Raw genomic sequence first — 19,325 nt, forward strand, 5'->3', positions numbered from 1 at the left:
ATTTAACCCTGTTGAATTGAGCATAGATACATAGTGTAGTTGAATAGTTTTCACTGTCTTGGTAACGTTGTCATTGCTTACATATTGCTATCAATTGTAGACTTGTAGTTAGCTTAGCTGCTCCACCAACAATTGGGTGACACCATGGAGAAAGTGGATATTTTATCAGCATTGGCTGAGGTTGTACTGGAAAGAGGTCAGTAAATGATTACTTATAATTGTTTTGATTCATGCGCTTGATCGGGTTTGGTGGAGGGAATGATGAACCTTCGTGAATTGACAGTCTTTTTCTTGAAGCATCTTATTTCACCTAAATTGTCAATTTTCTTTCTGTTATGCTTTTTTAGAGGATATTGAATCTTCACTTGGTGACTACCAGAAAGCTGTCTCCATTTTGCAACGGCTAGTTGAACCTAATAGCCGACAAATAGTCGAACTGTATCCTTGATATATTTAAAATGTTATTATTATACAGTTTGTTATTCTTTATGCGATTTGTAATACTCAATCCTAGGTTTAATTAAATAGTGTTCCATCTTGGTTGGTCTGTGTATGCTAGTCAAAATAGAACTGCGAATCCCCTTATTCTGGTCTTCAATTTCACTCCGGTTCTATTTTTGCTACTCAACCCAATAATTTAGAAATTTTCGAATATGTATGAGTTTGGAGATTGTAACAAACCTTCAGAAGCAATTCCATTCTGTCAGAAGGCCATCTCCGTTTGCAAGGGTCGGCTGCAGCGGCTTAGAAATGAAATAAAGAATTGCTTAGACCGAGCATCATCTTCAGCTGCATCTGAATTGCATGATGGTGTACCCCAGAGTCCACCGTCTTAGGTGTTATTATTGTTTATTCTAGTTAAAAATGTTGAACCACGTTATATTTTACGTTAATGTAAACTTTGATTTATTATTATGGATTTCAATTTTCTTGTTATGGATTTGAAGTTTGTTGTTATGATTGTCAAGTTTATTGGTTAACATTTTAAATTTGGGTAACAAAAGAGTAGAAAACAACATTTGGAAAATTGTTTTAACTCGCGACATTTGTATAAAAAAAGTCATTAAATACATAGTTAATATCGGCGTTTTTTATAAACGCTATTGAACTTTTAGATCTTTTACAGCGTTTATACAGAAAACACCACTAGACGTTCTAAATTCACAAACGACACTATATGATATAACATTTAGCGGCATTTTTGGGAACAAACGCAACTATATGTCAGAACATTTAGTGGCATTTTTGGGACAAAACGCCACAAAAGAAAATATAAATAGCGGCGTCGTTTTGAGAAAACCCTGCTAAATATCATAACCTTTAGCGATATTTTAATTCAGCGGCGTTTGTTTTTATGCCACAAATGTTTTTAGCGGCGCTTGAAAATCCGCTATATGAATGAAAAAATATCGCTAAAAACCTGTTTTGTGCTACATCTTTTACTAATCAAATAAGCCTCAAAAGATATTTCTAATCAAATATAAGATTAAGGGAAACATTAAAATGAATTTAGACACATATACATGCTATGAACGAAGCTTATAACATCCTAATGGCTAGAAGATGTGGAGCTTAAACCTCAAGATTTCTCCGCACCATATTTCATGAAAAATGTGGAGCTTTTCTTATAGTTTAGAAGATGTAGACTAATAATCTTAACCTTGAATCACACACAATCACTACAAAGTTGGCACCTTTTACTGCTAGAGCCATAAGGCTTTGATGAATTAAGATATAATTATATTGTATTTGCTAAATATATCTAGATAATTATAATTTATAATAAGCGTAATTATTAGACTAATTATTATATTTTGTGGTGTCAATGAAGTTTGAGAAGTTAAAATAGAAAACTAAAAAGTACAATAGTTTTTTAATGTATTTTTTAATATTGTTTTTAATATATATATATATATATATTTAAAATAACCATTTACCACATATATATAAATAGATGTAAATAAATAATAAAACAATAAAAAAGAAGCTGTCTTCCCCTCCTAATATTCTTCTCGGGATTGGTGGTAAAAAAGAGAGAAAAGTCTCTCATTTCTCTATAAAAACTCATCTTCTCCCTCATTACCCTATTACTATAAGCTCCCCTTTCTCCAATCTCTCACTCCCTTTAACTTGCTTCTTTTTCTTTTTGAAGCCATGGTTGGTTCTCAAGCCTTAGGGTTTTTTTCTCATGAAAGTGGAAAAAAATGGCCCTCTTCGTATTCTTCCACAGCTTTCTTGAACTGCAACTTCGTTTTAGATTGTTGGTTTCTTTTGTTCTTGGTAATGGTGCATCCATGTGGGCAGTAGACGCCTACACGGTCTATTTTGTTGCGGTTCAATAAAGCTGTGGGAAGATACAATCAGGGCCAGAAAACAAAAGTTTTCAAGATCGATCGTCCAATGTTTTACTTTGTGTGCTTACTTGATCTTCTGTTAACCTAATCATTCTTCCTTCTCCTTTTTGTTTTACCTTTCTTATCCACTAGCAAGTATCTTTCGTAACACGATTTCACTGTAAATAGATGATAAGTATACAGATTATAGCTCAGTGATTCCCGTGCTGCTTTGCTTTAAAAAAAATGACAGATAATTCTCAACCCTAAATGGGTTTTGGATGCAGTAACACTGTAAACTAAGATGAGGGGGAGAGAGAGTGATAGCTGATAGGTTTTGTTTTGGTACTTGACATTTTCTTTAAGTTATAGATTTTTGTCTTAATTTAGATCAGACATTACATAAATTTAAGTGAATCCCTTAATCAAAATTCTTGTCTTTGCTAAGTAGTTGTCAATTGTCAATAGTTTGTTTTGGATCTTCTTCTTGTTTAATTGTTTGGACTTTGTTTTATATTAGTATAGGGTGTGCCCCTCATCTGTAGGTTCCACAGAGCTGGACTTGATAGGTACGAAAAGGCTCTTTCACTCGATATTTGTAGTTAACATTTGTATAGTTATCAGCTGACCAACCTGCAGTTATATTCCATGAATAAAATTATTAACTTTCAGCCAATTTTCATAAATTTCCCAAACCAAAAAGATCCCATTGCAGTCAAAATCTTCTTTCTTGTGAGTGGCTAATATGATTCACTGCTTTCTCTCATTAATGATGGATCCATTCTTTTTTTAATTTGTTTATAGCGTAAACTTGTTTCTGGTTTTGACTGCTTAGAACTGCCTTTTTAACTATAATAGGGTTATACTACTCAAATAAGTCGCATTAAAGTTCCAGTTATATTGAATGCTAGCTACATATAGATGGACCACTGGAGAGTTAGGCTTTACCCTACCCTAATCTCTCATTGCTCAAGTTTATTGTCATATTGCTGTTCAGTGAATAAACCTTTTATCAAATGATGAACGTTAGAAACTCGGCAGCCTAGGGTTTCGGCATAATGTCAAAATTAGCCACAATGTTGATCTAAATGGTCACTTCAGTCCTTTTTTATAGTATTTTAACTCTTAACGTTTCAATTTTTATTCAAAAAAACTTATGTTAGATGAAAACTATTAGTTGACTCAACGCATGGTGCTCACGTGACATTTCTACATATGTTTAATTGTTGATGTGTCACTTATCGCGTCATCATCTTAGGTGATGTAACACATGCCATATCATCATCTTAATTGATGTAACACATGTCATGTCATAGCATTAGATGATGTAATATATCAATAATTTAGCACATGTGATAATATCACATCCCTTTAGTCAAGTAACGATTTTTATCCCTCGGTGATTATTCGACTAAAAAATGAATCATTAAACATTAGAGTGCTAAAAAAAAGAATATAAACAAAATATATATCATCCAAACAAATGTTTGGGCCTAATTTTGACATTATACCTAGGGTATTTTTTTTTATTGTTTCTTAACAGTGTCCAAGGACAACTTAGCTGCAAGAAAAAGGGGTTCTAGAGTATCCTAAAGACGTTATATATCTTGCCCTGGTAGTACTGGGTGGATATTTGAACATCAGATTTGAACGTAAGCTTATTTTAAATACAGGGATTGAGATTCAAAATCTTTTACAGATGTAACATAGAGCATGGCTCCTTTATGATACATCTGTAACATGCTAGATTCAGTGAACTGATGTAAATGAAATGATTATCCATTAATTAACTGACAGTCTCCTTTCTGATATATACTGTAATTACCTTATTTGTTTAAAGCGTTGCACTAACGTTATTGTAGCTCAAAAAGAAAGATTTGGGGATCTAATCTGTAATTAAACTAATATGTTAAATGTTATTTGACAACCCATCTACCTTTAGAAAATGCAGGACGGAAAGCCTTTGAAATCTCATATCTACCGAAGAGTTATAATTCTTGATCCGACTTCTAACATGTCCACTGCTCATATAATCATTATCAACTAAATTTATTATATGACAATTAAATATTTGTTCATCTTGTCAACCTTCAAATAACAATCATCACCTTAAGTCTAACATAAACACTTCGGGCCGTTGTATAAATCACCATGCAAAGTTGTCTGAGAGAAAAAACTCTCTTTCTCTTACAAATCTCTTCAACTATTCATCATCTTCTTGAGTTCATTTACTCTATAATTCCTCCACATAATCACTGGTTATAATTCCCAATCAAATCAAAAGAAAGTAATGAACAGCTAAAGGTTACCATAATCTCATTTTTCCCATCAACAATAATCAGATACTAATTCTAGATACAGTGTGACGATGAGGAGGGTTCACAATGTCTCCTGCAAAGGTAGTAAATATGCTATAAATATTCCTTGTTGATCTTGATGGTCAACAAAGTTGCTATTTATCTTTGTTGGGGTGACGCACTTTGAGAAAAGAAGATGGAAATAAGGGCAAAGGCGGCCCCGGCCTTGTAGTAGTTTCAGTTGCTGTCCCATTTCGCCCTTAGCTCCAATGGTTTCAAAACAAAGAGTTATGCCTCAAAAGCGACGTGACTCAACAATTTTGGCCAACACATGGGCGCGCCCATTATTGCTCTGCCGTGCCATTTCCCTTTCACTTTGTCCTTAATGCCATGCCCTTCACTTTCAAGCTCTTTACTCTATTATATCTCTTTAACCGGCACCAGTTGTATAGTATTGATATTTGTTGTATCTTTTTTTAATATGTTTGTAAGATCAATTTCCATAAGACTTCTGGGGAATATTCTGCAGTAGAAGTCTCAAAAGAACATCTTCGAAAAATAGATTTCAAATGCCTAATATATTTAAGAAGTTACAATTTCTTGACATGACTAATTTACCGACCATAGACTATATCCATTGATTATGTCAACCTAGAAATAGACATAATGATTCTACTCTTGACATTAACACTAAAGGTCATTACCAAATATATCGGTCAATACTAAGAAGGGCTAGCACCCTTCACCTCCACTCTTCTTCCTCAAGGAAACAAAAAATATTTACATTAGCCAATTGTCGTTCAACTATTAACTACAACTCTCCATTCAGATTAAACTGCCTACTATCGCTTTAACCATTTTATTCCCATCAACAATATTCGAAGTTGTTTTCACTCTTTATTACATTAAACATATCTATATCAAATATGAACTTGTCACGCCCGAGTTCAATTACATAGTACACAACAAAAAGTCAATATTCTCGACCCGAGTTACAAAGAAATTCATAGGAGCAATATCATAGAATTTAAACGTACAAGAATATATTGTGGGTTGAAAGTTGAAAGCACCCGATGATCAGTGAGACTACAGATTTATTCAATGCGTACAAAAACGTGAAGGGTTCAAGTGACCCTCTCTCCCCCCAACAGAATCTCAGTTGTTGGTTCAGTACTTGCAATGTTTGCTTTACATAGTATAGTAATTTCAAAGGTAAAACTTATATGACGGGAAATTACAATTCATATAAACATCCAATTATTTTCTTTAGTTAACTGAAGGTATTGGTGGGGTAGTTGACCCTTTTGAAAATCTTAAATTTTCATATAATTTAAGTATATTTTTTTATATTTTCACCCTTTAAAATTTTATAAATTCATCTCTATTGTAAAATCTTACGTCCACCGTTTGATTATAATTACAATTTAAACAATATAAGTATATAACTACAATAAAAATTAATCAGTATAATATACAAATATGATTATAATCAATATATTCATATAATTATAATTAAAATCAATTATTATAGTTTACAAATTGATGTATTGATAACCAAAATATATTTATACCTTGAACCTTGAATAAAAAAATTATATTCATGTATCAATTCGAATTAAAAAGTTAAATTTAAATATCTAATTGGATAAACACATTTATGTATCAACTTAAACCTTGAAGCTACGTTCAAATACCTAATTAGATAAAAAAAACATATTCAAACATCAACATTGTTTTGAACAATTCCTATCTAAGGGGAGGGGAAAGAGAATTTTTGCTCTTAATGGATAATGAACTCACAACCTAGAAGAGAATGGAGGGTGTCAACTAAGATGTTTTAACCATATGCTCTACAGATTATTGACAATATCAAATTGGACTTTTTTTATTAATATAAAGTGATTACAAAATAGTATTTGTTCTAAAGATTCTGAATCATTTGACAGTGAATGCTCAAATATACTTATAGTCTCTATTGCTCAAACATAAGACCTCTAAAATAATAACTACCCTTTTAATCAAGGATGTAATTTGGTTCGTGTATACTAAAACTAAATGCAGGTAACAAAATGTGTATTGGCCATACTCATAATTGATTTTGTTTATAAGATTGAGCTTGGCCTTAGCGTAAGGCTTTGAACAGAAAGAGACAAAGGGCAAAGGCTTGTATTATTGTTTGCCATTGGGCTTCCTTTCAAAGTCAAAATTGGTTCTTCACACCAAACCCTAAAAGTCCAAAACGAAAGAGAGAACAAGATTGTTCCTTTTTAGGGGGGGGGAACTTTAATTTAATAACCCCACAAAATTTTACCTTATCCCCCCATAAACCAACAACTACTCTCCACCTTTCAGGTCCAATTAGCTTCTCTTTTTCGGGTCTGTAAGCCCAAATCTTCCATCGTCTTCCTACTCCCCCTTTTCTCTTCCTGCAAAACCCTAGATCTCTCTCCCCTTCAACGGGACTCACTTCCCGGCCTTCCTATTCGCTCCCAGATCGATTATCTTTGGGGCTTTGACAATTGACCGGTAAAACTCTCCTTCCCTTACCTAATTCTTCTATTCATTTCTTATGATTGTAAATTCCGGGTTTTCCCGCCTCTTCTGTCCGATTTCTATGTCTTTAATGCTTGCTTCGTTGTTTCTGAGTTTGGGTTTTGATTTAGACGTTTCGTGCTTCAGTGTCCGGAGAGAATTAATCTCGAAATTGTTGGTTTTTGTTATTTATATAGCTTCTTGCTTATTCATGATCTGGTTTAAAAGTTCTGATTCTTAAGCTCTGGTTTCGCCTCTTTGATGTTAATGGGTCCTTTTCGCTTCGGTTGCTGATCTGGGTTTTGTTTTTTCATTTCTATGTTTTGTGTTTATTGCTCTTGATCTGCGTTTGGAACTTCCCGTGTTTGACATCGAATTGGGTTTGATCTGGGCTTTTTCCTTTATCTCCATGTTTGTTTTGTCCTTCATTATTGTAACTTTGAAAACCCTAGATCTACTTTTGTGCAATGTAAAATGTGAGGTCACTTGTTAAAGAAGCCCATTTAGATGTGAAATGTCTATTTTAGCCCTGGTGCCTCAGGTGGGTCCATCTGACTTATACCTATCCAATACAAGCCCTGTAAAGTTAGATTTGCTGTTATCATGACTTGGCTTTATTGTGGACCGCCTAGACACGTGGCATAGTTTCATTTGCTCCTTTATTTTCTAATGGCCCGACCGTTAAGACACAAGTGTGGGACTTGATCGTTTTGGTCATTAAATTTTTTAAATTAATAAAATGACACTAAAATAATCACTACAACGTTATTTGGATATAAATTTAATCATTATTTTGTAATTTTTAAAAGCTTAATGACTATAATGGTTATTTGGACATAATTCAGTCACCTCTGGTATATTTTACCTTAAGTATAACTGCTCAGTAAGTTGTACACAGTCACAAACATTTTTACTTGAAAAACAAAACTGAAGATTGAACCATGGAACAAATACAACGAAACACGTGACAATATTTCTTTAAGGTCTTCTCTGAATATTGGTTCAAATGTTATGTACTCTGGACAGAGTCCTGTTCATTGTTAGGTTTGAAAGAACTTGAAACGTGTAATGTCTTAATTTAAGGGGGAAAAAGTTATTTGTCCAAAGGAGTAAATTCCCTATGTGAAGATCCGTTCTCGTGATTTCAGCCTAATTTTGGATTCGGGATATGTTGAGTTTTGTATATGGGTAAGGGTGTAAATGAACAGATCGTTCTATGAACTGTTATAATGTATGTTTATGTTTGTTCATTAAGTTAAATAAACGAGCGGAAACAAAATTTCTATGCTCATTTAATAAATGAACGAACAAGAATAGTGGTGTGTTCGATTCATTTATATTTATGAACAAACTCGTTTGAAAGTTCATTTATTAACTCGATTTTAAATATTAGTGAAAGTAGGGACTAAATAAAAGGGTAAAAAGGGAGTGTTGGTTGCCGAAGAAACTCGAACTATATAGATGAACATGTTGGCGAACGTTAAATGAACATGTTCCCGAACACTAAACAAACCAACATGAACATCTTCAAAAATAAAAAAATAAACACTATATTAAAATTTTAAACAAATTCAAACTGAACATGAACACTTTCAAAAATAAACAAACGAACAAAACCTTGTTCCTTCAAGCCCGATTCATTTACACCCCTATGTACGAGTAGGTGTTTGATCTGGATATATTCAGTTTTCTGAGCTTGTTCATGTGATTGGTGTGTGACATTCCGATATCCATGTCTGCAGAAGTGTTGGTTTCGAGTGTAGGAGATGATACTTGAACAAAAATGAAGAATTTCAGTAACATAAGATTTACGCATTCCGACTTCGATAACATTATTGAATATTCAACTACCTAGGATAAACTTTTTGTTTCATAATTCTTCTCTTTCCGACAAAAGCAGCTCTTATATGTGATCATGGATTACCAGGTCGTGGGTATATATATCATTTGATGGTAGAATTTTATAGTTCAGTGTCTGTTCTGTTTTTCAACTATACCATATAGTTCAGTATCCAACAGTCTTGACATGAATCCATACTGTTTCTGCAGCTTAAAGATGTAATGAATCATGTCATCATTTCTCTAGAACCTCTATATATCATAGGCCACTATGTAATGATGCATCTCAAAGTTGGGAAGATTTTGTTTTGATGAGCTTTGTGAATCTTTTATCTCGCTTGATGTGTGAAACCGATCGATTTTTTCGACGAAACCTCGTTGTTTCCTTTATATTTAGCATCTTGAGTTATGTTAACCTTAATTGTAATTGGGGCTGCTCTTTTGTTTTGAAATATACGGATGTTTTTTAATTCCTTTTTAAAAATTTCTTTTGCTCTCAGCTGCGAGTTTTGCTTCCTAGTCCAAAATGGTAGAAATGGCGGAAGTGATGGAAATGGAAACAACCCCAGTGGGGAATAACAACGAGCTTGTCGTCGTCACTCATGAAACACCACCAGAATCACAGCCAGAAACACAGCCTAAACGACGGAAGAAGAAGTCTATGGTTTGGGAATACTTTACCATTGAACATGTGAGTGCTGGATGTAGAAGAGCATGCTGTAAGCGCTGCAAACAAAGTTTCGCTTATAGTACTGGTTCCAAGGTAGCAGGGACCAGCCACCTCAAACGTCACATTGCTAAAGGTACTTGTCCAGCAATCCGACGTGACCAAGATAACAATCATTTGACCACCCCATATACACCAAGGGTTGGTGGGAGTGAACCACGAAAGCGACGCTACAGATCTCCCAGTTCACCTTTCATACCATTTGACCAGGACCGTTGCCGCCATGAAATTGCAAGAATGATCATAATGCATGAGTACCCTCTTCACATGGTTGAGCATCCAGGGTTCATAGCTTTTGTTCAGAATCTTCAGCCTCGGTTTGACAACATCAGTTTCAACACGGTTCAAGGGGACTGTGTTGCAACTTACCTGAGGGAAAAGCAAAGTGTCATGAAGTTTATTGAGGGTATTCCTGGGCGTGTTTGTCTTACACTAGACATGTGGACTTCGAAACAAACGCTGGGTTATGTATTTATAACTGGACACTTCATTGATTTCGAATGGAAGTTGCAAAGACGGGTTCTCAATTTCATAATGGAACCATATCCTGATTCCGATTCTGCTCTATGTCATGCTGTTGCTGCCTGCCTGTCAGACTGGAGTTTGGAAGGCAAGTTGTTTTCCCTCACCTTCAATCATCCAACAAGAGAAGCTGGGCTGGAAAATCTTAGACCTCTACTCTGTACGAAGAATCCCCTTATTCTTAATGGTCAGCTGTTAATTGGAAATTGCATAGCTCGTACTTTGAGCAGCATGGCAAAGGATGTGCTCGGTGCAGGGCAAGAGATCATAAAGAAAATCCGTGATAGTGTAAAGTACATGAAGACTTCAGAATCCCATGAAGAAAAGTTTGTTCAAGTTAAAAACCAGCTTCAAGTGCCGAGTGAAAAGACCCTGAATCTTGATTATCAAACTCAGTGGAACACGACATACCAAATGCTGGCAGCGGCTACTGAGTTAAAGGAAGTGTTTAACTGTTTGAATACTTCTGATCCGGATTATAAGCTAGCTCCATCAATGGAAGACTGGAAGGTGGCTGAGACTTTATGCACTTTCTTGAAACCTATCTTTGACGCAGCTAGCATCCTTACAAGTACAAATAATCCTACTGCAATCACATTCTTTCATGAAGCATGGAAAATACATGCAGACTTGGGTCGTTCGATCACTAATGAGGATCCCTTCATCAGCAATCTTGCCAAGTCAATGCAAGAAAAGATTGATAAGTACTGGAGGGATTGTAGCTTGATTTTGGCAATTGCTGTAGTCGTGGATCCTCGTTTCAAGATGAAGCTTGTCGAGTTCAGTTTCACAAAAATATTCGGTGAAGATGCTCCCACATATATCAAAGTTGTTGATGATGGAATCCATGAGCTCTTTCTTGAATATGTAGCACTTCCACTGCCTTTGACACCAACATACGCAGAAGAAGGGAATGTCGGGAATGGGAAGGCCGACGATTCTCATCAAGGGAACCTTCTTTCAGACCAAGGACTTTCAGATTTCGACGTCTACATTATGGAGACTAGTGGCCAGCAGATGAAATCTGAGCTGGATCAGTACTTGGATGAGTCCTTGTTGCCTCGTGTACAAGAGTTTGATGTTTTAGGCTGGTGGAAGCTGAACAAGATTAAGTATCCGACGCTTTCAAAGATGGCCCGTGACATTTTGTCGATTCCAGTATCCGCTGCCGCTCCAGATTCGGTCTTTGATATCACGATCAAGCAACTAGATGAGTACCGAAGCTCGTTGCGACCAGAGACTGTGGAAGCCTTAATCTGTGCCAAGGACTGGCTTCATTATGGATCCGAAGTATCATCAAATGCACTTATTAAAATGGAATTTTAGATGCAAGTGTTGTTTACTTATGCTGGGGTGCTGCACTGGACATATATTTCACCTGATAGGTATGTGTACAATTAGAAAACAACTGTATTTGTATGGATGCATGGTCTTGAACACCTTAATTGTTAGAGTAGCTTGTGTAATAGCAAGAAGAAACTTTTATTTCAATTTCTTCACTCCATCTTAATACATAAACCTAATAAACGGGTTTTTTAAATAGGAGGGATTATTGATAAAAATCCCAACCAGAGCTGAATCTGATACAACTACTCTGCTTCATTTAACTCATAACTCAACTTCAACATGCACTTTTTGCCCTTCATCGGGCATTTTTTCCAAGCTGAACGTTACCAATCCAGACGATGAATCCTAATTGAACTTGGCTTCACTAGACCCAACACTGCACTTTCTTGGCTTGGCTGACGAATAGGCACCAAAGTTTCCACAACCTTTAATCTCCATGCAAATTTTTCCTACCAGTTCATTGCTAGAATTCTCCACTCTCGCACCAACAAGACAACTGCTTTCACCTTCATACCCGATATCGAGCTCGGATAGCTTGGCACCATCTTTGACTTCATATTTTAGATCCTCAATGGCACCACCGGCGTTGTACATATTGACGAGTCCTAAGGGTGCAAAACTGAATCCAGGTGCCAAGTGCATGATTGGTGTTAGTGTGAAGATTTCATGCTCGAGGACCTTGAGGGAAACCGGCATGGATGCATTGTATGGAAGGGTGATTAACTCACCGGTGCGGTGACAGTAAACTGCACAGTCACCGGCCCATTCAGGGTCCAATGAGGCCTCAGAAATGAGATGGACATCACACCCCTTTACTTGGCCTGATATGGAGTCCGTACTGGTTTGGTGGAAAGTATTTTTCCTTGCGGCGCTGTTCCATGCTGCGCCTTGGCAGTTGTAAACACCAAGAACTCCGGTGTACTTGTTCATGTTCCATATCTTCAACAAGCTACAATCAAAGAAAAATCGACCATAACGAAATGTGAACAATTTAAACATTAGCTCAAGCTTCAAATCCTTTAACTTTGCCAACAATATAACCAACATCATGTTCCATCTAAATAGTTCACTTTCTAATGCATTTATATTTTATATCTATCAATTCTATTCCAGGACCAAATAAACAGAATTTACGAGCTGATCTTACCTAACGCCGTCACGGGCCGGATCTGTAAACAAGCAATCGCGAGTAGGCCGTCCAGACAAACGAACACGGAGAATGGAACCATCAGGCAACACAATTTTCTTCAAGAGCTCAAAGTTGTGTCGTCCGGGGGCATCACTGTTGCAAACAAAAGCTTAAATACTCGGCCTAAGGATCAAATAAAATTGATTTTCCTATAGGAAACTCCTCCTTAGTCCTTACCTCACATAGATAGGGCCACCACAAATAGCGCGTGCCGAGGCATGATAATCGGCGGCCGGATGAAGGGAGTGGAACATATCCCAATCCGGCAGCATAAATTCCCCAAGGAAAACACTATTGTAGGCCACCGCCGCAATGTGGATGGTGTGTGACACTGGATCACGGGGGTAGAAATCGTCAGATGCTCTCACAACCGCCGTCTGTTTGGAACTGTTTCGACACGATTCAAACATCATAACAAAACCCAGAAATCAAAACATCAAAAGAAAATTATTGAAGCAGAAGGCCAAGAAAAATTACCAGTAGAGTGCATCGGTGTTATGGCTCATGCAAGCGATGATCCCATTATCGGGAAAATTCCTCTTCACCGATGCATCGACAGCCTGATGATATTGCCGCGTCAACTCAACCCGGCCACCGAGCCCGGCTCCGAGTGTTTCCAAAATGCACTGCTCGTCCACCTTAACTCCATCTACACCCGCATCCGCCAGATAGCTGTGCAACTCGTTGTAAAATTTGTACACGTTTTTCGGGTTCCCCAAACCCAACCCTTGAACCGCTATCGCATCGGTTTTCCACCCGGTTCATTATGCACCACTCCTTTGGAAACCATCGAGTACCGGATTTTCGACCCGTATCCTCCCATTTCCTTAACTCCGGGCCGGACTCCGCCCCAATACCCCGTAATCGCGTGCCAGACGTATACAAATTTCAACCCGTGTTTCTCTTTCGCAATGTTGACGATGTTTTTGATCCCCGATGTTGGATCATCCTTCGTCTGGAACTTCTCGTTTTCTTTTATTCCCGTCAAACGAAGCAACGGCTGTTGTTTCGTTTCCGCCTGATCGGTCGATGACGACGTGTCTTCCCCATGGGTGTCGCCGCCTACGGACTGCCATCCATCGTCGATGATCACGAACTTGGCCGGCGTCCCACCGGCAGCTAGAGACTCGAGCCCAGCTTCGACCCCTTCTTGGGTCACATCCTGGTAAAAAGCGTCCCAGGTACACCACCCGAAATAGTCGACGATTTCCGGTAATTTCTTCTCCTGCCGTTGCCGGAAAGTTTTGAGATGTAATTTGACGGCCTTGATTGCTTCCGTGATTGTACTGAAAGGATCGGTTCCAGCATGGATATAAACCGAATGCCTAAACGAAGACGCTTTGATGTCGGCGTCGCCGCTCTCTAAACACAGCTCGAGTTCGTCGTTTTGGTTCCCTTGAAAAACGGCTCGAAACGGGCCGTCGATCAAAGGGAGGAAGACGGTGTAAACGATCTGAGTTTCTCCGGTTGAGTCCAAGTGGGACCCTTCTTTGGTTTCCACCAATAGGAATTGAGTCTCGAGAGGTATGTCTTTGCCTTGATCCCCCATTTTCTGGGCCATCCACCATAACTTGAACCGAAAACAGGACATGAACCGGACGTCGCGTAAAGTGCCGATAGGCACCACATGCCTGCTCTTCTCTTCATCGAAAACCGCCCCGAGGAAAACTCCCTCAACCAGACCAGACCCGGTGCCGGACGTTGCGATCACATTTTCTGGAACTCCGGTTAGGATTGTCCGGTTCTTCACGACTAATTTCCTCTCGGAGATACGAACCGCCGGTTTAATTGTCATCTCTTCTTCTTCTTCCCGCTTCTTTAGATCAAAACCCCATTTTCAGAAACCGTAAAAACAGAGCATCAAATGCATAAAAATGGCCATAAATGCGAGCTGATAATTACCTTAAAAGATAATGCCGATAGCGTTGGATTAGAAGAAACTCCGGAAACAGCAGAAACACCTGGATTGAAACGTTTTTAAAAATTTAGCTTTGGAAACAGTGGATTTCGAGGATGTTTAGATTTAGAGTGAAGATGAACAAAAGCAAGACTCCTATTTATAGCTAAGAATCGTGTACAGTAACAAGTATTTAACAACATTACTTCTGTCTCTCTCAATCAGTGTCGATTTTTTAAAGAAAAAAAAATAAAATAAAAGTTTCTTCTTTGATTCGATTAGGTCCCAGTCTCTTGTTGATTTTAATATTTTCGCGGGAAATATCGAACAGCGGGAAATCGGTTCACTGCCGTCAAAAGCAACGGTTGATTCGATTGCCACGTCGGATCACATTATTTAACCGACCGGAGGGTTTCAGGTCACGTTCAACGTACAGTATTGGGGTTGGTCTTTTTTTGGATAAAGATGTGATTTTGTTGCGAGATGATTAGTGTCCACGTTGGCACTGCTGGACGTCTCTCACGCGCCTCAAATGTAAACCAAACGCGTGGCTTCCCTCTTTTGAATTTCCAGGTGGCATTTTGAAAATTCTTCTTAATATATTTTTGCAAGACAAGACAAGACACAATTTTTTAATATTATTCTTTGACTTTAAACCACAAAATCATTGTTTTGAAAATTGGATCGGACCGGTCGGTTCAACCGGTTTAATCAGAAATCGTTGTTTAGTCCTGTTCAAACTAAATCGGTTGAATTGTTACTAGTGAATCGGCCAGAACCTTTGAACCGTTAGAACCGGACCGGCTGAAAACAGGAAAAAACCGAAAAAAACCCGTCAATTTTGTTTTTTTTAAACAAATTAAATCAAACAACGTCGTTTGTTAAACGAGCCAAGTCGAACTCGATTATTGCTGAGCTCGACTCAAACTTTAAAAGTAACCTCAACTCAACTCAAACTCACGAACTAAAAATTATCAAGTTCAACTCGAACTCGAAATATAATATTGAAACTTGAACTCGAAAAGACTTGAACTTAACAAAAAATTAGAAGTTCGATTGAAGCCTAAAACTCGAGCTTGATTGAAGTGAAAGAATAGTTCACTCTATGCTTACCAAAAGGCTCCATGATTTTGAATGTCAAATTACCTCTATTATTTATAGAAGTTAGTTGGGATGCTCTTCTATGTTTCTCAGCCATGTGAGATTGTTTTGTTCTCATATTTTTACTCTTTAGACTTTTGAAATGTTCTTCTATGTTTCTTAGCCATATGAGATTGTTTTTTAAAAAAAAATTAAACCAAACAATATAACTTTGTTATGATTTTTTTAGCACCAAATTTATTTTTTAATTATAGTTATATAATTATATTTATTATTTAATATGTTTTACCTTAAATATTATGTTGTAGTTAATTTGAATCATTTTTTTCACTTGATTTTATGGTTTTTAACTCATATATGTTATGACTTGCTTTGAATATGACTTGTGATATACAAAATTATTTTTTATTAAATATTTTTGGTATTTTTATTTAATTTTTTAAATAATTATGACGTCGTCCGGTTCTTCCGACCGATTGAACCGGTTCGATCGATTGAACTAATAAACCGATAGCATGACCGATTCGCTAACCGATCTGATTCTGAAAACCATGCACAAAACTATATTGGCCTTCACCTCCACAAAATATCTTTTTAAAATATAAAAATCATTAGATTTTATATATATGATTTATATTAATTTTAACTTCATAAAGTGGTTAAAATATTATCTTTCTTTTTATTGATTATATTTTGATTCAATTAATTTTATTGTTATTTAAAGTTATAAATTTAAATATTTTTAAATGTATAATAATATTTTTTTAGAAATTTATTTAAACATTTTAATATAATCTCTTGGTCTTGCCCGTTTAGCTCAGTTGGTAGAGCATAAGGCTTTTAACTTTGTGGTCGTGAGATCGAGTCCCACTGAGGGTAATTCATAACGGAGGTCTTCCACAGAAGTTGTTCTCAACCTAGCATTGGGGACAGCCTACTACCATATATCTCCCCCTTACCCCATTACATATGGGAATAGTGTCATCTAATATTTTAATATAATCTCTTGATAATATTTATAGCCTAAATAAAATTTTGACGAATAACAAATAATACTTTTCAAATTTTTGACATTTAATTTTTTAACTCTATTAATGATAAAAATTATAATGATTTACTTTATTCACACAAATGAGTGAAAATAAATATATGTAATTTAAATTATTAATTGTCTTTAAACAGATTAGAAATCGTTGAAACTATGTAAGGATTAGTGATGATAATATTGAATGAATATAATTGAAGAAAAAAACAAAAAGAATAATGAATCCAGGTCAGAAATGAATGGGATTGGGCCATTATTTGGATAAAATTAAATGGATATTCCCACTTGTGGAGCTTTATTGGGAAAAGAGGCGGAAAATAGAGCAAGTGGGTTGCCCCTTTCTATGAAAACCAGGGCAGATCATTTGGGATATTAATTGAGGCATTCTTCCTAAAATGCCACCCTAAAAATATATATTTTCAAATTAATATTAGTTTTAAATTAGCTTTCAAACAAATTTTATTTAAATAAGAATATATTTGTCATGTCTTTAAAGAATAATATTCAGAAATTATCGACTCTCGTAAAGTTTTCAGATTAATCCCTTCGTTTATTGAAGTTTTTAAGGAATATGTATCTGTCAGTCATTAAGTAAATTATAATGTATGTACAAGAATTCTGACAAGTTCATGTGATTTATTATAACGAAATCCTAACAATTATATCTATTTAATATGATTGCCTACAAATGGTGACAATAACTTATGTCTAACACTAGTTAAGAACTGTTATAAATATGCCGGTCAAGATTGATAAGAGAGACGAAACTTAAACTTTCTAGACACAATCTTCTTGGTGATTAAATTTTCTCTCACCAATAAACTTTGATCAAAAATTATTATCTCGTTAGCCGTGATTTTTCATTGAACATCAAAAAAAGAAATAATTGTCCATAGTCGACGAACTAAATTTATTTCAAATAATATCACATCAAATATAATTTTTAAAAATCAATCCAAGTTTAATTTATATAGATAAAAACTTAAATTAAATAAAAAGGATAGAAATATTTTTTTATATAAAAATAAAAATACACGTAATACATAATTAAAAAAAGCCTTCACCTTATCCCTGAAAATGTATGCATGTAGTCGATATTTCAATTTTCAAGCTTACGTGATATTACAAGACAAACAAATTCAAATCATTTGCCACATATATACATATATATATATATAAGAAATCAGATTCATCACCAATTGTTGGATTCAGAGCTGTTAATGATAATAGGTTTTAATCAATGCTTGCTCTGGGTTTTCGTTTAATATAATTAATGTCCAAGTTCGTGAATGTTGTCTGACATATTTAATAACGAAAAATTAAAGGTTTATTTCACAAATTAATCCTCTAAGTATATTTATTTTCTTATTGTGCATCTTAATTTTTTTTACCTTAGTTTGGTCCCTAAAATAAAGACGGAATTAGAATTAAATATAGAAAAAATAAATTATCTAATAAATAAAAAAATAATTCTTCTATGTAATGTCACTATTTTATCTTTCATCTCTTAATCGTACAACTTTAACTTGTTTTTTCTATATCATAATCACTAAAACCCTCAAAATAAAAAATACCTAAGATGCACGAAGTACGTTACCTTAATGGTTAAAGAGATAGTTGTTATCCTTAGAGATCGCATATTCGAGCATCAGAGAATGCAAAGATGTTTGAATTTTCATTGTCAAATGGTTGAAAATCTTTAAAACATATAATATGCAATCACTTTAGATTAATAGGGGAAAAAACTAGAAATTCCTAAATAAAAACTCCATTTCCTTTAATTAACTCTGTACTATAAAATCTGAAATACATGATGTACAAATTCATTCAAGCTATTAATACAATATATTTTTGCATACCCTAAACATCATACAAGACTTAACACGACTAATATGGCAGAGACTTAACATGACTCAACCGCAGTCATATTACTAAGGGCTCTGGCAGCTCTCTGAAACATGCGAAATATAGCTCTATTAAGGGCATCTTCATTTATATCAGTATCCTCATCTCCAGTGACGGTAGGGTCTCTCACATGAGTAAACTGGCCATCATGAGAAAGGGTTGGATCTACTTGCGGAACAGGAGGATCACGTTGTGACATCGGATCGTCTATCGTAACAGAAGGTCGAGTGACTCGTCCTCGACCACGGCCACGTCCTGTCCTACGACCTCTAGCAGCACTCATCGTTGGATCTATAAGGCTCTACAGAAATAATTTGAAACATATGTCAGATTAGCATCAGGGATCTCGAAAAAAACTTTTAATCATAAAATAAGGTGACACGTTTTTTTTCTCAAAATTTCTTAAAAATTCAAAGTTTAAGACCCATCTACAGTCCGAGTATTTAAAACCGAAAGCTCTGATACCACCAAATGTAACCCCCAGACTCGGTCTATAAGTTAGACCCAAACCTAAGTGGTCACATATCTCATTCAGAGATTTTTTTTAAACAACTTATAATACATTAGATATAATACATATCAAAAATATTA

General features: G+C 35.7%; 2 protein-coding genes across 4 annotated transcripts; one reads left to right on the top strand and one right to left on the bottom strand.

Moving 5' to 3' along the window:
• Window positions 1–6,940: 6,940 nt before the first annotated feature.
• Window positions 6,941–11,741, top strand: LOC120150499 (zinc finger BED domain-containing protein DAYSLEEPER-like). Of its 3 annotated transcripts, none has more exons than XM_039163188.1 (2): window positions 6,941–7,156; window positions 9,502–11,741. In XM_039163188.1, the coding sequence occupies exon 2, from the start codon at window positions 9,528–9,530 to the stop codon at window positions 11,574–11,576; it is 2,049 nt and encodes a 682-aa protein (XP_039019119.1). In that variant the 5' UTR covers window positions 6,941–7,156; window positions 9,502–9,527; the 3' UTR covers window positions 11,577–11,741. The 3 variants fall into 3 exon arrangements, with proteins under 3 accessions (XP_039019119.1, XP_039019121.1, XP_039019120.1); XM_039163190.1 differs by having other exon boundaries at window positions 6,941–7,148; window positions 9,501–11,741; XM_039163189.1 differs by lacking the exon at window positions 6,941–7,156 and adding an exon at window positions 9,283–9,421 and having other exon boundaries at window positions 9,487–11,741.
• Window positions 11,714–14,596, bottom strand: LOC120150498 (probable galactinol--sucrose galactosyltransferase 6). The gene is given in 5 exon segments (XM_039163187.1): window positions 11,714–12,546; window positions 12,745–12,879; window positions 12,964–13,173; window positions 13,264–13,543; window positions 13,546–14,596. Coding segments are annotated over 5 exon segments (2,265 nt in total). The 5' UTR covers window positions 14,582–14,596; the 3' UTR covers window positions 11,714–11,942.
• Between the last annotated feature and the right edge of the window lie 4,729 nt (window positions 14,597–19,325).

Source organism: Hibiscus syriacus, unplaced genomic scaffold, assembly GCF_006381635.1.
Source record: "Hibiscus syriacus cultivar Baekdansim isolate YM2019G1 unplaced genomic scaffold, ASM638163v2 tig00111022_pilon, whole genome shotgun sequence".
Classification (NCBI taxonomy): Eukaryota; Viridiplantae; Streptophyta; class Magnoliopsida; order Malvales; family Malvaceae; genus Hibiscus; species Hibiscus syriacus.